A 20,910-nucleotide genomic window follows, 5' to 3' on the forward strand; every position below is an offset into this window, starting at 1 on the left:
CCATGAAACTGAAGAAAACTGGATCCCAGCTTGGCTATGGTGGGAGGCTTATCACTGGAAAACTACAAGTCCCAGAATGCATTTCATGAGCACAGGCCTGTCAGGTTCACACATGCTCAGTGTGGTGGCAGGAACCGCCTTTCCACGGGTTCCTAGCTAAATTAACTAAGGTGGAGCAAAAGGCCCCACCCCTAAAAGCAAGCTCCGGGATTGGAGTTGGAGCTCAGCCTCAGGGTGGGGCCAGAATTTACCTTTGTACTTCTGGCGGGTCTGGGTTGGTGGTGACTGGCTGGGTGTGTCCAGAACTGGCTGCTATCCTGACACGTCTCAGAGCTGCTGGCAGGTTTGAATCCAGGATCCTTATGGCCCTGCTGTCCTGCTCGCTCTCTTTCCCAGATTTCTTACTTTTTCCCACCTTGGGTCCTTCCCACAGATTACTATGCTTCACGTAATTCCTGATGCCCACAAGGGGCCCTGTGCTAGTCACAAGGTCTTTACTGTCCCAACTACAACAGGGTAAAAGTCCACTTGTGATGGCTCCTTAGAAACACCCAGCACTGTTTCCTGGCAAGCAAGTGCCGCTGGGAAGGATGGACCCCAAGGCATTATCCTCTGGGCTGAGGTTGGGGATCAAGCTGAGATGCGAATTCTGTATCAACCACCAGATCCAAGGCCTTACTGGCTGCCCTGCTTCCCGTAGGTTCTATGGACAGCCTCCATGGCCTCTGGGCTGGCAGAAGAGTCTGAACCAAGTCTTGGGGAGTCTGAACTGGCTGTGAACCCCTTTGATGGGCTCCCCTTCTCTTCCGGCTACTATGAGCTGCTTGAGCAGCGCAGAGCCTTGCCCATCTGGGCTGCTCGCTTCCTGTTCTTGGAACATTTGGAGAGTAGCCCCACTGGAGTGGTGCTGGTGTCTGGGGAGCCCGGCTCTGGCAAGAGCACCCAGGTGGAGGAAGATTCTGGGAGTGGACAGAGGGCAGGGTTAAGTGCCTTTTCCTGGGCATGTGGGAGAGGTGGGCAAATGAAGATGGGACTGGCTGGCCTCAGGGTGGTAAGCGTTCAGGAATCCCAATTCAATCGGCCATAGTTCCTGCACTCTTCTGTCTCCAGTCCTTCAGTCCCCTGACCATGACCCTTCCTTCTCCCCACCCCAGATTCCTCAATGGTGTGCAGAGTTTGCACTGGCCAGGGGGTTCCAGACAGGCCAAGTTACTGTCACTCAGCCCTACCCTCTAGCAGCCATGAGCCTGGCTTCAAGGGTGGCAGATGAGATGGACCTGACCCTGGGTCATGAGATTGGATACAGCGTTCCTCAGGAGGACTGCACGGGGCCCAGCACCATGCTCAGGTGGGCCATTTGCAGCCCTGTTCCCTTTACTAGTGGAAATAAGCCCAGTTGTCTAGCCCATCCCCTCACCCTCACCCCAAGATACAGGTTATGGTGTGTGAACCAGCTATCCTCAGCAAAGAGGTGGGGCCACACTTAGTGGTCCACAGGCTTAGGAAATCCATGACAACATCTTTTTCTGACCTTCAGTTTCAAAATCTAGGCACCTTGGGGGAAAGGTTTTGAATTTGGGTCTGGTCGGTGTCCTCATTGACTCCTTGCCCACTACCAATGCCAACAGGTTCTGCTGGGACAGGCTGCTTCTGCAGGAAGTAGCCTCCACCCGGGGCCCTGGAGCCTGGAGTGTGCTGATCCTGGATGAGGCTCAGGAGCGGTCAGTGGCCTCAGATTTACTGCAGGGTCTCCTACGAGACACCAGACTGAAAAACCTTCCGGGGGATCCCCGAGTGGTTGTGGTTACTGACCCAGATCTTGAACCCAAACTCCAAGCTTTCTGGGGCAATTCTCCTATTGTGCGTGTACCCAGAGATCCTGGTGGAGATCCCACTCTTGTCTACAGAGACACTGTCCCTAGTGACATAGTGGAAGCTGCCTGCCGAGCTGTGCTTGAGCTGTGTCGGCAAGAGGAGGCGCCAGGAGATGTGCTGGTGTACCTGCCGGGCGAGGAGGTAAACAAAATGACAAAGTGGATTATGGGAAGCATTTAGTGCTGCCTTCCGGTCCCAGGAATGGGGCAACACACGTTCGTTCGGAGCAGTGATTGTGTTTGCTCTGCTAGAGTCTTAGTGGGAAACCAAAGATTTCAAAATGAAGAAATTTGCTGCCCACCTTTTAAAATTCTGCATTATAATGCAGAACTGTATGCACAGCTAATTGAAATTATGACCTCACCTTTAGAAATACGGTTTTTTTGTATTTTTTTCTATGAGTGAAAAGCCTTAGCATTCATCAGTTTGTCAAAAAAAAAAAACTGTGCTCCCCCCAAAAAAGGGGAGACCTGCCCTAATGCCCCACCCCTCTCCTTAGGAAATTTCCCTGTGCTGTGAATCCTTGTCCAGGGAGTTGGGGACATTGGCTGTCCCAGGGCCTCCACCACGGGTACTGCCCCTTCACCCAGGCTGCGGTCAGGCCATCCAAGCTGTGTATGAGGACACAGGCGTGAGTAGCCAGAAGATCATGGTCACTCATTGGCTGGCAGATTTCTCCTTCTCCCTCCCGTCCATCCGACATGTCATTGACTCGGGACTGGAACTTCGCAGTGTGAGTGAGAGAAACGAGGGGGAGTGGAGCTTCAGCTGGAAAGGGACCGCTCTGATCTGTCTTGGCCTTGTTTGGGGACTGGATAACAGGTTTACAATCCTCGGATCCGGGCAGAATCCCAGGTTTTGAGACCAATTAGCAAGTGTCAGGCAGAGGCAAGACGACTGCGGGCAAGGGGGTCCCCACCAGGTAAGAGCCTTTGCCTCAGAACCCCCAAAACAATCTCACACAAGCCCTGAGAAGTTAGTTCCCCTGGCCTTTCTCCTCTCAGGATCCTGCCTCCGCCTGTACTCTGAGTCAATCCTAGAACTAGAGGCTCCCCCGCTGCCCCATCCCAAAGTGTTTGAGGAGAATCTGAGCTCCCTGGTATTGCTACTCATGAGGAAACAGATTGCAGAGCCAGGGGAATGCCACTTCCTGGACCGGCCTGGTGAGCCCCCATCCTGCCCCGGGGCTACCTCTGACTGCGGGCTCAGACCTGAGGTTGACGCCCTGTGTCCATACCAGCACCAGAAGCACTGATGCAGGCCCTGGAAGACTTGGACTATCTGGCTGCCCTGGATGACGATGGGGACCTGTCGGATCTTGGGATCATTCTGTCAGAGTTTCCCCTGCCCCCTGAGCTGGCCAAAGCCCTGCTGGCCTCCTGCGAGTTTAACTGTGTGGATGAAATGCTCACTCTCGCTGCCATGCTCACTGGTACATTTCTAGGTTTAATCTTCCTTGGGTTAGGAATCCTGTCACGTGTTAGTAGGGACTTTGGGTTTTTGCTGTGCTGGGAATGTTATGTTAGGCAGCTGCTCAGCCCTGCTCTGGGGTGAAGCCAGACTCACTGGTTCTTCAGCTGCAGCAGCCTTCACCCTTCATAGTGCCTAGAGAGCCAGATGTTTCCCCATCTCTCCCTAACATCTCCTAGCCTTTTCTCTAATGCTTCTTTCTACTCGGGGTACATCTTCTCACTCACTCTGTGACTACATCCACTCACCTGTCCTACTATGTCCCTGTCCCCTGCCACCACCACCACAACCACCACCACCACCCCACCCCCGCCTTTCCCTATGGAAATCTTACCTGCTGAGTTCCAGCAGCAAAACCATACCCCCCCCACCCCCAAATGGCAACTATCTAGTGAGGTTCCAGATATTTAACTCAAGGGACACTTTTGAGCATTTATTCACAACTTTCTGACACAAGAATGCTTACCACTTCCACTTTAAACTGTCTCCTCCCTATGCCTCTGTGTTACCATTTTTATTTGTGATTTCTTTGGGGAGTGGAATTCTGTTTTTTTATTTGTGTGTAGTGCTTACACATGTGCGTGAAAACACATGCACTGTGAGGCCAGAGGGTGTCGGGTTCCTACTCACTCTCTGTCACTCTCTACTGTATTCCCTTGAGAATGGGTCTCTTCGTGAATCTGGACCTAGGCTGGTGTCCCTCAAGCCCAAGTGGTCCTCTTGTCTCCGCCCCCTGCAGTTTTGAGGTTACAGGTTGTGTTTGGCCACAACAGGTGGCATTTTCACTGGTGCCTGGAATTTGAACTCAGGTCCTCATGCTTGTACAACAAGTGCTCTTAACCACTGAGATACCTCCCCAGCCATCCCCTTCTTTTTGAGGCAGGATCTTGCTATGGAGCCCAAGCTGGCCTTGAACTTGAGACCCTTGTGGCTCAGTCTCCTGGATGTTGGGATTGTAGGTGTGCACCATCACTTCCGGCATCCTGTAGTTTTCATACCACCTCTTTGGCCATTCTGTCTTCATCTTGTCCTTGGAATTCTCACCCTCTGCTTTTCCAACGTAAACTCCCCTCAGGGCTCTAAACTTTGACCTGTGTGTCTTCTCATTCCGAGAATTCTGAGCAAGCCCATCCACACCCACAGTTCACAGTGCTGCTTCTGTACCGAAATCTCAGACTGTGCTTTGCAGCTCTCTGCCAGTGCCATTTAAACAACAGACAAACAGGGTCTCACTATGTAGACCAGGCTGGCCTCGAACTCACAGCCTGCTTCTGCCTCCGAAGTCCTGGGATATAAAAGGTCTGTGCCACCACTCCTGGCTTCCACCCTCCCCTCCCCAGTACCATTTTTTTTAGAACTTAGGAAGGAGGAGATGGGGAGGCAAAAAGGAGGTGAGGAGGAAGAAGAAGAAAGAAGGGTATGGGGAGAAATGGAAGAAGAGGAAAAGAGACATTCAACTCCTGAAGACTACCCCCCTAAGATTTTATTTTTATGTGTATCCATCTCTTATCTCTACATCACAGCATGCAGTACCTGTGGGTTCCATAAGAGGGCATCTGATATCTCTCTCTCTCTCTCTCTCTCTCTCTCTCTCTCCCTCTCTCTTTCTCTCTCTCTCTCACACACAGACACACACACACCTGGAATTTTAGGTGATTGTGAGCCACATGTAACTTCTGGGAACCAAACTCAGGTCCTCTGCAAGAGTAGCCAGGGCTTTTAATATATGGGTTCTGAGGGTCAAACTCAGGAGTCCAGGTGACAGGGGTGTGTGTATGTGTGTGATCTTAAAAAAGATTTTTATTTATTTATTTATTATGTATACAGTGTTCTGTCCATGTGTTTTGTCTGCACACCAGAAGAGGGCGCCAAATCTCATTATAGATGGCTGTGAGCCACCATGTAGTTGCTGGGAACTGAACTCAGGACCTCAGGAAGAATATGTCTCCAGCCCCAGTTTTATTTTTTTTAAGACAGGGTTTTCCTCTGTAGCCCAGGCTGGCCTGAAATCCACTGTATATCCCAAGCTAGTCTCGAGCTTGCGGCATTCCTCCTACCATAGTCTCCCAGGTAGTAGGACTCGGGGCACATGCCACATTCCTGGCTTTCCTAATAAGCATCTCCGCTAGACTAGTCCCTAGTGTCTCAGCTCAGAACTGAGCTCAGGCACTCTGCCCCCACCCGCCCTTACCTGTCTTTCCCTCTCTGTTCTGTTTCTGATAATCCTACCACTCTCCTGTGCTCATCGTCTCTAGAGTTTTCCTTTTAGCTCCTGCTGCATAATCACGGCCCAAGCCAGCGTGGGATCCTCCTCCCTGCTCAGCTGGATTCCTGCCCTGAGCTCCTAACCAGTCACGTGGACGACACTTGGACTTTCTCACTTTAGCCTTCCTTGGAGCTCTTCTGCCTCCTAGACTGTGCCTACTCTTCTGCACCTGACTCTCCAGGCCTCCCCAGCTTCCCTTGCCCTTCTGCCACGTGTCACTCGTCCCACCCAAACCAGATGGCTTCTAGCGCTCCAAATAAGCCGTGCCATTAACCTCTGTGCCATGCCGCCCCGCAGTCTCAAATGGTCCCTCTGTCCCTTCTCCCCTCACACTTCTGACGCTGACTCAAAGAGCTGGGGCTTTTCTCCCACTTTGCCCTCATATCCACCACCAGAGCCTGGATCAGCTCACCTTCTCTTTTCTTCCAGAATGCCAGACACACTCGTTTTTCTTACTCTTCCACTTCCTTGTTGAACTCTCCTACCAGACTTGGGCGGGTGTGTGTGTGGATGCATCAGTGTCCTTGCACGCAAAGGCCAGAGGAAGGAGCTCATTTTTCTGCTAGACTGACTGGACAGCAAGCTCCCCCAATCTGCCTGTCTCTGCCTCTTAGGTTCTGGGGTTACAGGCATGGGTAGCAATGTCATTTTTCTGTTTGATTGGTTGGTTTTTGTTTTATGTGGGTGGTGGGGATTCAGACTCAAGCCTTTATTCTTATACTGCAAGTACCCCACTGAGTTTCATCTGCCCGACCTTTCTCCTACCAGATTCTAAAAGACTTGCACCTCCAGCCACCAGTATCTGTGGGAGATGGGTTCCAGGACTCTCTGTGGATACTATAGCCCATAAGTGCTTCAGTCTCTGGGATAAAATGCTGGAGTGCTTGAACATAACCTGTGCTTGTTCTCCAGTATCCTCTGCTGCTGCTGCATAGCCTCCAGGTCACTGACAGTACCCTGGACTGTGTGCAAACATTATGCAAATGGTACCCTATGTTATTAAGAAATAACACCAAAGGACAATCTGCATGTCCTCTAGAGATGCAGTTTTCTCTGAATACTTTCGGTCGGCAGTTGGTTGAATCCCCAGTTGCAGAGCCGTGGCTGTGGAGGGCTGGCTGCGTCCGTCTCCAGAGTAGAGTGGAGCGCAGAGCACCCAGGAATCTATTTTCTTTTAAATTAAGCTCCTGGAGGGTTACTCCTGCTTCTTCAGTAGTCTGTCTGTGCTGCTGTCATTCCTGGTTCCTCTCCAACCACCTTCCTGTCTCCGCCTCCAGCTGCTCCTGGGTTTAAGGGACCTCCACTGTGTGCAGAAGAAGCTGCCTTGCGTCGGGCCCTGGAACATGCAGATGGCGATCACAGCTCGCTGATCCAGATTTATGAAGCCTTTGTACAAAGTAAGTGGCTCACTCTACACCCTCAAAGACTCCCAGGAAATACCCAATCAACCAGCAGACCTCTCTGTGTGTGCAGGAAGAGGAGGCCCTCTGCCGGGGGTCATTCTTTGTGCCAGTCTGAAGGACTTAATCATAGCTGTTTCTTTTCTTCTCCTAGGTGGAGCCGATGAGGTTTGGTGTCAGGCTCGGGGTCTGAACTGGGCAGCATTGTGCCAAGCCCGTAAACTCCGAGCGGAGCTCGTGGAACTCATGCAACAGATTGAGCTTCCCCTGTCTCAGCCAGCCTTTGGCTCTGAGCAGAACCGCAGAGACCTTCAGAAAGCGCTGCTGTCAGGATTCTTCCTCAAGGTTGGGGAGGGGGCGGAAGGGAACTTGACAGAATGAAAGGGCGTTTTGCCCGATGTGGTGGTGCACATCTCTAATCCCAGCACTCCGTGGCAGGCAGAGCTCTCTAAGTTTGAGGCCAGCCTGTTCTACAGAGTAAGTTCTGGGACAGCGAGGGCTACATAGTGAGATTCTGTCTCCAAAAGGAGTGAGGGCACGGCTGGAAGGTGATCTTAACAGTTAAGGGCTCTTATTGCTCCTCAGAGGCCCCAGGGAACCCAGGTTCATCTTCAACTCCAATTCCAGAGAATTCGACATTTTTCTAACCTTCAAGGGTAGGCACATGGTGTGCATACATATGTATGTGCAGGCAAAACATTCGTACACATAAAATAAAATAAATAAATATTATTTTAATTTTAGGGAAAAGATCAAAGGCCTGGGGGGGTGTCTAGGGGAAGAGCTGAATAGGCTAAGCACCTTGCTTCAATCTCAGAGATAGATTTGGTCCCCAGAACTATGGGTTCACTTGTAATTCTGCCACTGGGGAGGCAGAGACTCTGGGGGGGGGGGGGCTGGGTCTGTCTAGCAGCCACCCTAGCCTGTTGGCACTTTCCAAAATGGTGGGTGGCACCTGAGGAATGACCTGAAGATTCACACACACGTATTTCCATGAACACAGACAAACACACATGATTTCTTAGAACTAAGAATCTAAGGGTTAGAGGACAAGGGGCCATGGAAAATGCCATATGGTGAAGCAAGGACCAGACCGCAACTGAAGATTCACTTTTAGGCTCCACTATACTCTTAATCCTTTCATGCTCTCATTTTTTCTCCTCATTTCTTCCCTTTTTTTTCTCCTTGTGTGTGTGTGGGGGGGGGGGTGTTTGTTTGATTGTTTTGTTTTGTTTCAAGATAGGTTTCCTACGTAGCTTTGGTCCCAGACTCACAGAGATCCACCTGCCTCTGCCTCCCAAGTGCTGGAATTAAAAGTGTGACTCTCCTCCTCTCTTCTTAAAGGCAATGATAAGACAGGCAGGGTCTCATGCTGTCCAAGCTGACTTCAGACTTCCTGTGTAGCTCAGGCTGTCCACAAACTCCTACTCTTTCTGCCTCTGCGTCCCTAATGCTCAGATTACAGTGTGTGCCGCCACACCCAGTATTGGCCTCCTTTTCTTTTCTTTCTTTTTTTCCCTATGTTCTGTTACTTATTCCATCCATGTATTTGTATTTCATTGAGGTGGCCCAAGACATAGACGGAGCTGGAAATTACCTGCTTCTCACCCACAACCACGTAGCCCAGCTGTCTTCATATTGCAGCTACCGAAATCGCAGGGCCCCACCACCGGCCTGGGTGCTATACCACAGCTTCTCCATATCTAAAGACAACTGCCTTTACATCGTCTCTGAGATTCAACCTCAGATGTGAGTTTCCTGACCCCCACTCACCAAACCTAACACTGGGAGGGGGACTTAAGAAGAGGGTTTGTAAAGGGGGCTGAGGGGAGACACATAGGATCTCATTCTGACTTTCTCCCACAGGCTGGTGGAGCTAGCCCCTCCATACTTCCTGAGTAACTTACCCCCCAGTGAGAGCAGAGACTTCCTGAATCAGCTGAGAGAAGGAACTGCTGAGGCAGAGCCATCAGCAGAACCTGAATCGTCCTCTCCTCGGGAATATGGGGATGGCTGTGTTCTGCAGTGAGCTGCCTAAGGAATGGAGCCAACCTCACCGCACAGCACCAAGGCAGTCGGCCAGTCTTAGAAACCCAAAGTCAAATATACTCCTGGAACCCAAGATCCAAGACACAGTGGGTGGGGAGAGAACGGGAGCCACGGTCCAGAAGGACGCAGACTTTTCTTTCTCCTTTGTCCACCAGCAAAGGAGCAAACACTGCTCACTCCACACAACCTTGCACTCTTCTAGGGGCTATAAAAGCTTGTCCTATGATGCCAAGTTTGAGTTTGGTTCTCCAGTGCCGTATACATCTATGAGTTAGAGATGACACTTTAGAAATGACACCGACCTCTGCAGGTGCAGCCTCTTCCCCCTTTCCACCTCAGACCAAGTCTTTGTGCCGCCTGCATAGCTGTCATTAGCACAGAACATGGGTGGTCTGGCTACCATAGGTCTCTGTCCTTGTCACAGTGTTCCAGCCTCTGCCAGAAGCAAGATGGGATACTGGAAAGAGACAAAGTACCCTCTTTAGACCAGAAAGCTTTGCAATCCTCCCACCGACTGACTATCAGAAAGCCTGCGGTAGCCTTTGGGTCACCTATACTCTGAAGTCTTTCTGATTTTTCATTACATCGTGTGTGTGTGTGTGTGTGTGTGTGTGTGTGTGTGTGTGTGTGTGCATACACGAGCATGCCATAACACACATACAGTGGACAGGACAATTTGTAGAAATTAGTTCTCTTCTTCCAGCAGGTTGGTCCTAAGGCTCAAACTCGGTCAGGAATAGGGGCAAGTGTCTTAGCCTGCTAAGCCATCTCCTCTTTCTATCTAAAAGGTGTCATGTTTTCCTTCTGTCTGGGTACTCCTTCCCTCCGCCCTTAGTCTATTCATTTCTGAAGTCACCACCATCCCACACATTGTAAATGTATCTGTGGAATACCGTGAAAAGAAAGGTTTAATCCCTGGAACCCCAGAGTTCTCTCCCCTGGAGATCCTGGTCTCACCGATTGTCTCCACCCCTATGCTGTCAGAGAGCTCCCCCAAAGGCAGGCATCCGGAATCTTCTCTCTAGATCTAGCATTAGTTTTCCCTACAGTTAATCTTGCCACAGGTCCCCAGTTTCCCCTCCTGGTCTACAGCACCAGACTTCCTGACATCCACATCGCCAGTCTTGGATTCTTAGGTTTGCCAGTCCCAAAGTATACCTTGGTCACTCTAACACTGGACCCATAAACTGTCCAACTGGCTTCTCCTCTTGGTTCTCTGACCCTGTATGGCACCGGAGCCAGATTCTCCTATATTTTTATCCTTTGAGTATGTAAGTAGCTATCTTACCTACAGTATAGGTGCAGTGTGACTCTCAAGATGGGGGAGTGGCCCGCAGGTTAGACACATGACAACGTGTAAGACTGAGTCAAGAAGGAATCCTTAGCGATTGTTTTACCGTTGAGGGGATGAGGTGGACAATCTGGTCCCTGTCATAGTCAGCCACATTCGCGCGCGCGCGTACCAACACCTCTTCCATTACCCCGATGTCCTTGAGATCTTCCTTCACACCAGCTCAGTGGCCCCTTCCCAGTGGAACCTGAGCTCTGAGCCCACTCTGGGCAGAATCGCAAGTGCATGGCAGCATCCGTGCCCCATTTACTACATCCTGCAGCTTGCCCTCGCGACCCAAGTTCCAGCGGGTCCAAAAATGCAGTGGAAGGGCAGAGTCAAAGTGCAGGACAGGGGCCGCTTGGTGGCCGAGGAGCCTCGGAGGACAGTCGCAGGCCTTCTGCTCCACACGGTCCGCTGGCGGCACCGCACACTGCCGCGGTAGCGCTCCTCGGGAAGGGGTCGCTCACACCACCGAGGCGAGTCCGGACACCGAAGCCACCTTGTTGTCTTCGGCCCAGGGCTGCAGATTCTGCAGCGCGAAGAGCGAAGAGTTGTGCAGGCAGAGCGGGTCCGGGGGCAGCGGCGGCCGCAGCGGCCGGGGCAGTGCGTCCTGCTGCAGGTGCAACAGCAGGCGACCCGCACGATGCCGCTCCGCCTCGCGCTCCTCAGCCGTCTGACGCCTGGGCGAGCGGAGAGCCGGGGTCAGAGTGGCGGAGAGCCCTTCCCCGCCACTCGACCCGCCCGCGCCCCTCGCCTCACCGCCACTTGGTGCGTCGATTCTGGAACCAGGTCTTGACCTGCGCGTCGGTCATGCGCAGGGCCTTGGCCAGCGCCGCCCTCTCTGCCGAGGCCAGGTACTTCTGGCGCAGGAAGCGGCGCTCCAGCTCCAGCACCTGCGAGCGGGAAAAGGAGGTGCGCGGCTTCTTGCGCTTCGGGGGGGTCCGGTTTTGGTAGGGGTGGCCTATGCGACGTGTCCCAGAGAAGGGCGAGAGCACAGCTATGGGGCGGAAGAGCAGGGCAAAGTTTGGGGTGGTCCGAGGTGACACTAAGAAGAGAGCCCCTAGTCCTTACTGGGGCCCCCCCGCATCCACTGAGGCATCGTTCAAGAAGGGACCTAGGAAGAATGGGGTCCCTCCCAAACTTCACTCTGTCCCTCCTTACAGTGGGCACGGTAGGACTGCAGAGGAAGGGCGCATGCACCCGACGACAGCAGCTCTCTCCTTACTGCCTCTCCTCTGTGGGATCGAGAAATGTGGGGTCGCGGAGGTTTCACGGGGATGAGCAGAGAGGGAGGGAGAAAGGGGTAAGAGAGTTGGGGCAGAAAGCTAAGAGCGAAGAAACGGGGTCTACGAGGGAAGAACGCCAAGGGGTTGGGCAATCTCACCCGTAAGCCTGTCCTTAGCAAAGCGGCGGCCGCTGTCCATCCAGGGGAAGGTGAGTCCCGCTAGGCCCCCGGCGCCGCCCAAACCCGAGGGTCCGGGCACCGCGGGGGCCGCTCCCGAGGGCGGCGGCACCGGCAACGGGCGGTGCGCGGGGACACGGATCACGCCGCCCGGGCCCACTCCCGTGCCTCTGGGCAACGGGGCCAATGAGCCGGCCGGAGCATAGCCGGAGGCTCCGTGGAATCCACCCGAGAACGTTGCATTCTCCCCGTGGCTCTGGCCCGCCTGACCCTGGCCCAGACCGCCCCCCGGGGGTTCGGGACCGCTCAGGATCTGATCTATGCCGAAGCTGATGGGTTCGTGGTGCGGAAGGTGGTGCGGAGCCAACACCGCCGGCTCCATGGGTCCAAATGAGAGGACCCGGAGGCTGGATGGCTAGGAAGGGTGTCTCTGACGGCTGCGGGAGCCCGGCGGCGGCGCGCTCCGGCCAGCGGCTTCAGGGGCCGGCAGGAGTGGCCACAGCCGGGCGACGGGGCCCCCGGGACAGCAGCATCCCTGTGCACCGGGCGCAGCCGCGCGCGTGCCCGCCCCTCCCGGGCGTCAGCGAAGGGACTCGCATCCCGGAGGAGCGTGGCGGGCGGGGGTCTCGGGAGCTCAGGTGGACACTAGGCTACCCAGGCCGCTGCCCGAGTCCGGTGTGGAGAAGGGTGGCCAGCTCAAGCAGGGGCAGTGACTGACAGATCGGCCTCGGGTGGGCAGAAGGGGCTGAGGGAGGGCAGGGGCGGGGCCCTGTTGTTAAAGGGAAAGGGATGGTTGGATGTGCCAGGCGCAGGCAGGGCAGAGGAGGGCGCGGGTATCAGGAAGGCGCGGTGCGCGGGAGGGGCCGCTGACTCAGCCGGGATGCTAGTGCGCCCGCATCCTCGCCGGCCTCCGCCTTCGGGCTGCCTCGACCTCGCGGGTTCCTCGGCTGGTGCTTCTGTCCCCAGCCCCCACTCTTCGCCTCCCGATGGGTGCCGCTGGCCAGCTACTGGATTCGTTGTGGCCCCTACCCAAATGCCCTCTGAGACCAAATCTCGTTGTGGCTTCCTGGCTATGTAAGAAGCGGCTGGGGGACGGCGATCCGCGACCTGGAGTCCCAGGAAGAGGCCAGGTGTGGGAAGCAGACGGTGACAGGGCGTGTTTGGTGGGCTCGGGCAGGGAACGAACATCTGAACTTGGGGTTGTGGCACACCTCCTGGCTTTTCCTGTAGCCCTCCTCACCCTGGTCCTGGCCGGCCAGGAATCGGTGCCCTGTTTCTTTGAATTTCGATTTTCTGAAATTGCTGTAAATTGGACCCAGGTCTCAAATGGACCAACCCGGGCCTCCACCGCGGGATTCCACTCTATTTTGCATCTCGGAAATCTATCCTCACACACTCTCCTCCCTTCTCTTGGGGACTCGCTTAGGCCTTGGGAGGCTCCCCGCTCCGCACCCTTCAGACACTTCTCCCCACCCAAGGCTCAGAAAACGGGCCCGGAGCATGCCAGCCAAGGAGAGTGGGGGAAGGATGAAGCGGCTCGGTGACCTTGTGACCTCTGGGCGCGGACCCAGGAGCTGAGAGTGTGTGACCTCCGCGTCCCTCTCTTGGACGGGACCCCTGCCGGGCGGGCCCCTAAGCCGAAGACACGCCCCCGCCGCCACCCTGCCCGGTGCAGGCCGCCATAATCGGGTTAGTTGGGCCGGAATTACATTACCTTCCCCAGCCCGCCCCGGCCCTAGGGGGGGCCCTGGCGCCTCCGAGCCGGTGAGACTGGGCCCGGGGAGGGGGGCAGCGGGTGGGCACGGAGGAGCTGCTCAGCTTGCCTTGGATACATCCTGGCCAGAAGACCCCGCCCCGCTCTGCCAAGCCTGGACCCTCACCCCTGCCCACCTCAGAGCTCTGCTCCACCCTGCGGCTTTCCCGCGTGAAGCGAAGTGTCTAGCAAGTGTAGATCTCCCTATACTAGTTCTAGTTGTTTCTCCAGGATCCCCCAGGGAAAGGCGCCCCTCCTTTCTCCCAGCAGATGGGCTGGCAGCCTGGCGCCTGGGGCAGGGTGAAGGGGTCTTTTCTCTCCTGGGAACCAGGATATTTGGGCATCTGGACAGGAACATAAAAGTAGATAAAAGTGGGCCCTCCTTTCCAGTGTTCTCAGAAGCCTGCGAGGGCGGGGGGTGGGGGTGGGGGCGACGGAGGATAGTGGTTCCGGACCCAGGAGGGCATCAGTACTGTGTGAGAGCCCTCTCCCACCTTGGCCACCTCTATCCTTTTCAGTTATTCCTTCCACCGCACTGGCCACAGAGGGTGCGCGGGACGGGGGCGGCAATTTGGCTTTGGTGCTTTTTATGTTTCCTAGAGAACACTATCACTTCTCCTACCTTCCACAGGACCCTCCCTGTTCTGAGCTGCAGAGGGAAGGTGCTCCTAACATGAAGCCCCAAGCAAAGCCTTCTGCTCCATGGGAGTCTAGGGACCTGGCCTAGAAAGGTAGTCTCCTGCAGGGGGACTGGCTTGCAGGTGTGCTCAGGAGGATGAGCTTCAAGGAGGGAAGTACCTGTGTCTCTCACCAAACTGAATAAATCCTTCTGAACTCGTCCAAGAGCGAGTCAGTGACGGAGAAACAGGCAAGGTGGTGAAGACCTGGCTTTCACCTTTTGAGGTCTGCGCAGGTGGCAATCACCCATTGGCGACCTTTCGAGGGCAATGGTCACAATCGGCAGTACACACACATCTGGGAGCTAGTGAGGAAACCATCTAGTACCTGACCGTAGGGCGAGGTCATTCAGTTTTGCCAGCTCCACCTAGGAGTTTCTCTTCTTGCCTTATCTCTGCTTGAATGGTTCCTTCTAGTTCAAGTTAAAGATGGAGGTTCTAGGTAAGTGCTTCTTCCCGTCCTTCCATGTGCATCTGTGACACACCCCCACATGTGTTTTTCTTTCCTTTCTCCCCTGTCCCTTCTTTTTTTAATATTTGGGATTGTGTCTTGTTATGTAGCCCACAGTGGTCTTAAATTCTCCATCCTCCTACTTTTCCGCTTGACCTCCCAGATCCTGAGTTTATAGGCCTGCCCCATCTTACCGGTACATTTACCCCTGAGTTTCTGATTTGCTTGAAGAAGCTGAGTGCCCCACCTCGGCTCCTTCCCTTCCCCTTCTCCCTAGTGTTAGCTGTTCTTCAAGATGGTCCTAACTCTTTGCCACCACGTCTGTCATCAGCCCAGCTATATCAGAATTTTCTCATGTGGACAGTCTTTCCCTGACTTCTCAGGTGAATTTTTTCATCTCCTCTTTCCCTTGTCATGCCCACGTTGTGTCTACATTTCTTTCCTTCTCAGCTATCCTGTGTTAACGCAGAGGAGACTGGTTTTTCTACACCACTTCTTTTTTATTGCACAGTGTGTGGGGGTTGGGGGGAGTGCAGGTTTCATTATGTAACCCTGGTTGGCCTGGAACTTATTCTGTAGACCAGACTGGCCTCAAACTCACAAGAATCCCCCTGCTTCTGCCTTCTGAGGAACACCTTGCAACCAATTATTATTTTTTTTTTTTTTGGTTTTTCGAGACAGGGTTTCTCTGTGGTTTTGGAGCCTGTCCTGGAACTAGCTCTTGTAGACCAGGCTGGTCTCGAACTCACAGAGATCCGCCTGCCTCTGCCTCCCGAGTGCTGGGATTAAAGGCGTGCGCCACCACCGCCCGGCCCAATTATTTCTTAAATTTTCTTTTTTTCTTAATTTTTCTTTAAAAAATTAAGATTGCATTTATTTTTAGTTCTCTCTCTCTCTTTCTCTCTCTCTCTCTCTCTCTCTCTCTCTGTGTGTGTGTGTGTGTGTGTGTGTGTGTGTAGATGTACCACAGTATGAATGTGGAGGTCATAGGACTACCTCTGTTGTCTCCCACCATTTTGTGTGTGTACGTGTATGTGTGTACGTGTGTGTGCATGCGTGTGTGTGTGCATGTGTGGTGTGGTGTGTATGTGTGTGTATGTGCATGTATGTGCGTATGTGTGTCCATGTGTGGTATGTGTGTGTGCATGTGTGTGTGTGCGTGCGTGCACGCGTGTGTATGTGCAGGTGTGTGTGTGTGCACGCGTGTGTGTGCGCAGATGTACCACAGTATGAGTGTGGAAGTCAGAGGACTACCTCTGTTGTCCCCCACCATGTGGGTCCCAGGGGTTAAACTCAGGTCATCAGGCTTAGAAGCAATCACCTTCACCTGCTGGACCATCTCATCAATCCTCGAGATGTCCTTTCCTTTAGCTTCGATTTCGGTTTCTTTCGCTTTTCATTTTTGGCTTTGTTTTGAGCGCTGGGAATTGAGCCTAGGGCCCATGCATCTAGGCAAGTGCCCCACCGCTGAACTGCCTCCCCCACCCTGTTTTATTATGCTTCTCTGGAATTCTGTAACATGGACTTCCATTGTTACTGCATATGGCCATCCTCCTCTGGCTTTGCATCTGCTGCTGCAGAGAGGACTTCAGGGGACTGAATTTAGCTTTTATCTCTGTTCAGGTTTCATCCATTCCAGTGGCCTCAATTCCCACACCACCCAGACAGCACTGCCATCTGCCACTTGAGCCTCATCTCTCCAGTCTCACTTCTGTCCTAGCTTTCTGGCCAACTCCACCCTTCTCTCTTGAAACCACCTTAAGTGCAACAGGCTGGAGGAAATGCTCACTCCTCAAGATGCTTATTCAGCCTTTTACTTACCCAGGCCTACCCAGTCAGGTCCCTAGCTGCTTCCTTCTTCCATACTTTCCTTTAAAATTTAACATGGAGCCTCCTCCTCCTTTGGACAGAGTCTTCTATAGCTCAGGCCATGAATTTGCTATTGTAGCCACAGCTAGCTTTGAACTCTGATCTTCCTGCTTCTGGGTGCTAGGATTACAGGTGTGCTTCATTTCCAGTACAGTCTTTCCTTTCCATTGCTAAACCCTTACTCTAAGCTGTCACCATCACCTACATTCTTTCATTTGTTCATTCAGAATATTTCTAAAAGTTTTCTTTAAATTTTATAACCACGTGTGTTTGCCTCTTTGGCTTTATATGCACTACAGTATGCGCAGGAGCCCTTAGAGGCAAGGAGTTGGATCCCCTGAAACTAGAGCTACAGGTAGTTGTCAGCCATCTGCCTAACATGGGCACTGGGAACTGAACTCATGTCCTCTGCAAGAGCAGTGAGTGCTCTTGATGAGCTGTCCCTCCAGCCACCATGCAGAATATTCTGACACCCACTATGTGCTCATATCTGGAGATATAGATATGAACAGCAGAGGGAAGGAGCTACCTAGCTCTGGAAACTTACATTCGAATACAAAAGGCAGATTAGAAACTAGAAAAATACTATAAACTAATAGTATATCTATATACTCTATAAGGCGATATAATAGAATACAGAGAAAGAGAGAGATGGTGGTGTGTGCCTTTAATTCTAGCTACTTTAGGAGGCTGAAGCTGGAGGATCACAAATTTGAGGTCAGCTGGAATAATACCGTGAGCGTTTCAGAAAGGAAGGAAGGAAGGAAGGAAGGATAAAATAAAAGAGAGGGGCTCAGGAAATAGCTCAGGCAATAAAGAGCTTGCTATGCAGATGTTCAGATCTGAGTGGAGTCCCCAGCATCCCTGGGAAAAGCTGGGTGTGGGGAGCACTGGGGAGGTAGTGACAGGAGTGTCACAGGCCTTGTTGGCCAGTCAGCGGAACCTCATTCTCAAGGATCCTCTCTCTCCTCAGGATCCTAAGGACACTGGAGTTTGTTCTCTGGCCTACTGTACACATGCAGGCACATACATGTGTGCTCACTGTAGCGTGCACATGCACATATGCAAATTAAGTTACATGTTTAAAAGATCTCTTTGTTTAATTTATGGGTATACACGTTTGCCTGTGTAAGTTCATGTGTGCCGCATGTATGCAAGAGCCCATGGAGACCAGAAGAGGACATCAGATCTCCTGGAACTGGAGTTACAGGTGGTTGTGAACATCTTGACTTGGGAACTGAAACCCCAACCTGAGTCCTCTCAAAGAGCAGTAAACTCTTAACCACTGAGCCATCCTCAGGCCCACGCTTTTTCTATCTATCTATCTATCTATCTATCTATCTACCTATCTGAAGAAAAAGATCCTGCTGTGGTGGCACTTGCCTTTAATTCCAGCACTTGAAAGGCAGAGAAAGGCAAGTGGATCTCTGTGAGTTTAAAGCCAAGTTTGATCTATCTAGTAAGTTCCAGGCAGCCAGGGCTACATAGTGAGATCAACTCAAAAAACAAAACAAAACAAATGCTAACAGTGCTAAAATATGGTAAGAAGAAGAAAAAAAAGGAAGGACGTCAAGTGAATAGTTTGTGCAGTGGGAACCCAGAAGCCTCAAAGAAACCTGAAAGAGGGAGAAAGCATGCATGGCCAGTGTGTCGAAGCAGACCCCATTTTAGTGTTTTTATGGAATAGACAGCGAGGAGGTCAGTGTGGCTGGGGAAACCACACAAGGTGTTAGACTTCTATTCTGAAGGAAAAGGGAAACTATCAAGTTTGGGGCTTATTTGTGTTTCTGAAGTTGATGTACATGAGTGTTTTGCCTCCTATATATATGTGCACCACAAACACGGTATAATGACCGTGGAGGCCATGCTAGGGCATGGGACCTGCAGCTGGAGTGACAGATTGTTGTAAACCTTTTTGTGGGTGCTGGGAAGTGAACCCAAGTCCTCTGAAAGAGCAGACATCGGAGACATCTCTCCAGTCCCTAGGTTTGTTAAGTTGTGTGTGCGTGCATGTGTGTGTGCGTGTTCCTAAGGATGACCAAAGCCTGGGACAAGCACTCACTACAGAGCTGTAACCTCAGTGCTAAAATATCTTAAACAGAAAAAGGAAAGAACATAATCTAATTTTTTTTTGATTTTTCGAGACAGGGTTTCTCTGTAGCTTTTGGATCCTGTCCTGTCCTAGAACTAGCTCTTCTAGACCAGGCTGGCCTTGAACTCACAGAGATCCGCCTGCCTCTGCCTCCCGGGTGCTGGGATTAAAGGTGTGTGCCACCACCGCCCCGCTGAACATAATCTAATTTTTTATTTTAGTTTTCAGTTTTTTTCCAGAGTCTCTTTGTGTAGCCCTGTCTGGCCTCACTCTCAGTAATCCAACTGCCTCTGCCTTGAGCGCTGGAATTGAAGGTGTGTGCCACCACCCTTGGCTCAACAATCTGATTTTCTAAATTTTATGATTTACTTATTGCTTGCTTGTATTTGTTGTTGAGACAGTTTTATGTAGCTCCAGATGGCTTAAAAATTGCTGTGTAGCTTAGAATGACCCTGAACTCCTGATTCCCCCTGCTTCTACCTCATAAGTGCTAGGATTACAGGCCTGTTCCTTAATTTTTTTAACAGTTCTATTGAGATCTAATTTACAATAAGCTGCAAGTTTTTTTTTTTAAAGATTTATTTATTATGTATACAACATTCTGCCTCCATGTACGCCTGCTGGCCAGAAGAGGGCACCAGATCTCATTACAGATGGCTGTGAGCCACCATGTGGTTGCTGGGAATTGAACTCAGGACCTCTGGAAGAGCAGTCAGTGCTCTTAACCTCTGAGCCATCTCTCCAGCCCAAGCTGCAAGTTTTTAAAGTGTATACTCTGACTGGTCTCCACAGATGTAAATGCCCATTAAACTAACACCACAATTGAAATATGAAACATCCATCAGAAACGCTATGTTCTGTCCAACCTATGATCAGAATCACTATTCCATGGTGTGGGAAGAAGGGACAGGAGCGGGAGCAGTGGTGGACAGGAAGAAAGTGGTTGAGACCTGCAAGGCCTGAGTTGTGATGAGGGTAGCATGGACTAGGTAAACCATAGCTGTAATTAGTTGATTAACAAGTCATTGGTACTTCCTTGCTGTTTATGTATTCCATTCTGAAAAGAACACTTTATCCCATTCACGGGGTAACACACATGCATACACACACTATCCTTTCTGTCAGGTACCTGTTGCCATCAGTCTATAATCATTCCAACCCTTTTAGGCCCCATTGCTTCTACTACCACTCCCAATCCGTACATTTGTTGGTATCTATCTATCTATCTATCTATCTATTTTTTTTTTTTTGAGACAGGGTTTCTCTGTGTCTCGGTTGTCTTGGAACTCTCTCTCTCTCTTTGGTTTTTCGAGACTGGGTTTCTCCGTATCTTTGAAGCCTGTCCTGGAACTAGCTTTTGTAGACAAGGCTGGCCTCGAACTAACAGAGATCCGCCTGCCTCTGCTTCCCAAGTATTGGGATTAAAGGCGTGCGCCACCACCGCCCGGTACTTCTATTTTCTTGACCGGTCCTCTCCATGCTACCTTTCTTTCCTACTTCCATCACACTTACACCCCTCATCCATGTGTCAATCATGCCTACACAGAGTTCCATCTTTTTCAGAAAGCATTTCAATGTTCCGGTGGTTATCTCCCCTCTGGCTCCAATCTCCAATTGTACTCGGTGCTAATAACGCTTCAGAGTAAATTTTTTATTTTTCAATTTCGCTCGCTATAAGAACGCAGTGATGACAGTGTACCAGCCCCCCCCCACCCCCCCACCCCCGCTCCTCACCCAATGGGGGCCTGGGCCTAAGCTACTTCAGGCACTCGCGCCCAAGTATCTTCCCTGTCAGTCCTCCCCTCCTCCTTCGGCATCTGCTCTGCATTAGTCTATCCCAGGCCTCCGCAGGCGCCGATGATTAAATCATCATCATTAACCAGGGCCTATTCCCCCCACCCCCCGCAGCAGCGAGAGAGTGGGGGGTAAGATCACCACGTTCCCGGAGGGTCTCTCCCTCCCCACCCTACCCAAAGCACCCTCTCCGAGACTTCGCGAAGCCGGGAGAAACTCCCACGGTGGAGCGGGGAGAAGGCCCGCCACCCGGACGCAGTTCCGCAGCGCGGACGCCGCAGCAGCCGGGTAGGGTCACACTGCAGGGTGAGGACCCGGGGTCCCAGGCGAGGTCGCGTCCCAGGACTCCCACTCTCCGGAGCAGCAGCGGACGGCGATCGCACGGCCTCAGGGTCGGAGGGCACAGGCTATCTATCACAAGCTCCTGAAGTTGGTCCAGAGATCGGGTGCGCGCCGTCGGAAGGACGCCCGTGGGAGCG

The 20,910-nt window shown here is 52.3% G+C and overlaps 2 protein-coding genes across 2 annotated transcripts; one reads left to right on the plus strand and one right to left on the minus strand.

Annotated features, from left to right (window-relative positions):
- Positions 1-275: 275 nt before the first annotated feature.
- Dqx1 (DEAQ-box RNA dependent ATPase 1) lies at positions 276-9,306 on the plus strand. The gene is made up of 12 exons (XM_041639380.1): positions 276-343; positions 701-946; positions 1,155-1,348; positions 1,629-2,016; positions 2,375-2,608; positions 2,698-2,797; positions 2,880-3,038; positions 3,116-3,307; positions 6,889-7,008; positions 7,166-7,356; positions 8,576-8,760; positions 8,878-9,306. The coding sequence occupies exons 2-12, from the start codon at positions 719-721 to the stop codon at positions 9,038-9,040; spliced, it is 2,154 nt and encodes a 717-aa protein (XP_041495314.1). The 5' UTR covers positions 276-343; positions 701-718; the 3' UTR covers positions 9,041-9,306.
- Positions 9,307-10,454: 1,148 nt separating this feature from the next.
- Positions 10,455-12,385, minus strand: Tlx2 (T cell leukemia homeobox 2). Its single transcript, XM_041643321.1, has 3 exons — positions 11,778-12,385; positions 11,153-11,390; positions 10,455-11,073 (listed from the first exon to the last, which is right to left on the minus strand). Exons 1-3 carry the CDS (start codon positions 12,175-12,177, stop codon positions 10,857-10,859), a joined length of 855 nt encoding a protein of 284 aa, XP_041499255.1. The 5' UTR covers positions 12,178-12,385; the 3' UTR covers positions 10,455-10,856.
- Positions 12,386-20,910: the final 8,525 nt, after the last annotated feature.

This window comes from Microtus oregoni, unplaced genomic scaffold (assembly GCF_018167655.1).
Source record: "Microtus oregoni isolate MIOR12 unplaced genomic scaffold, Mior012 000002F_ref0000024, whole genome shotgun sequence".
NCBI classification, from domain to species: domain Eukaryota; kingdom Metazoa; phylum Chordata; class Mammalia; order Rodentia; family Cricetidae; genus Microtus; species Microtus oregoni.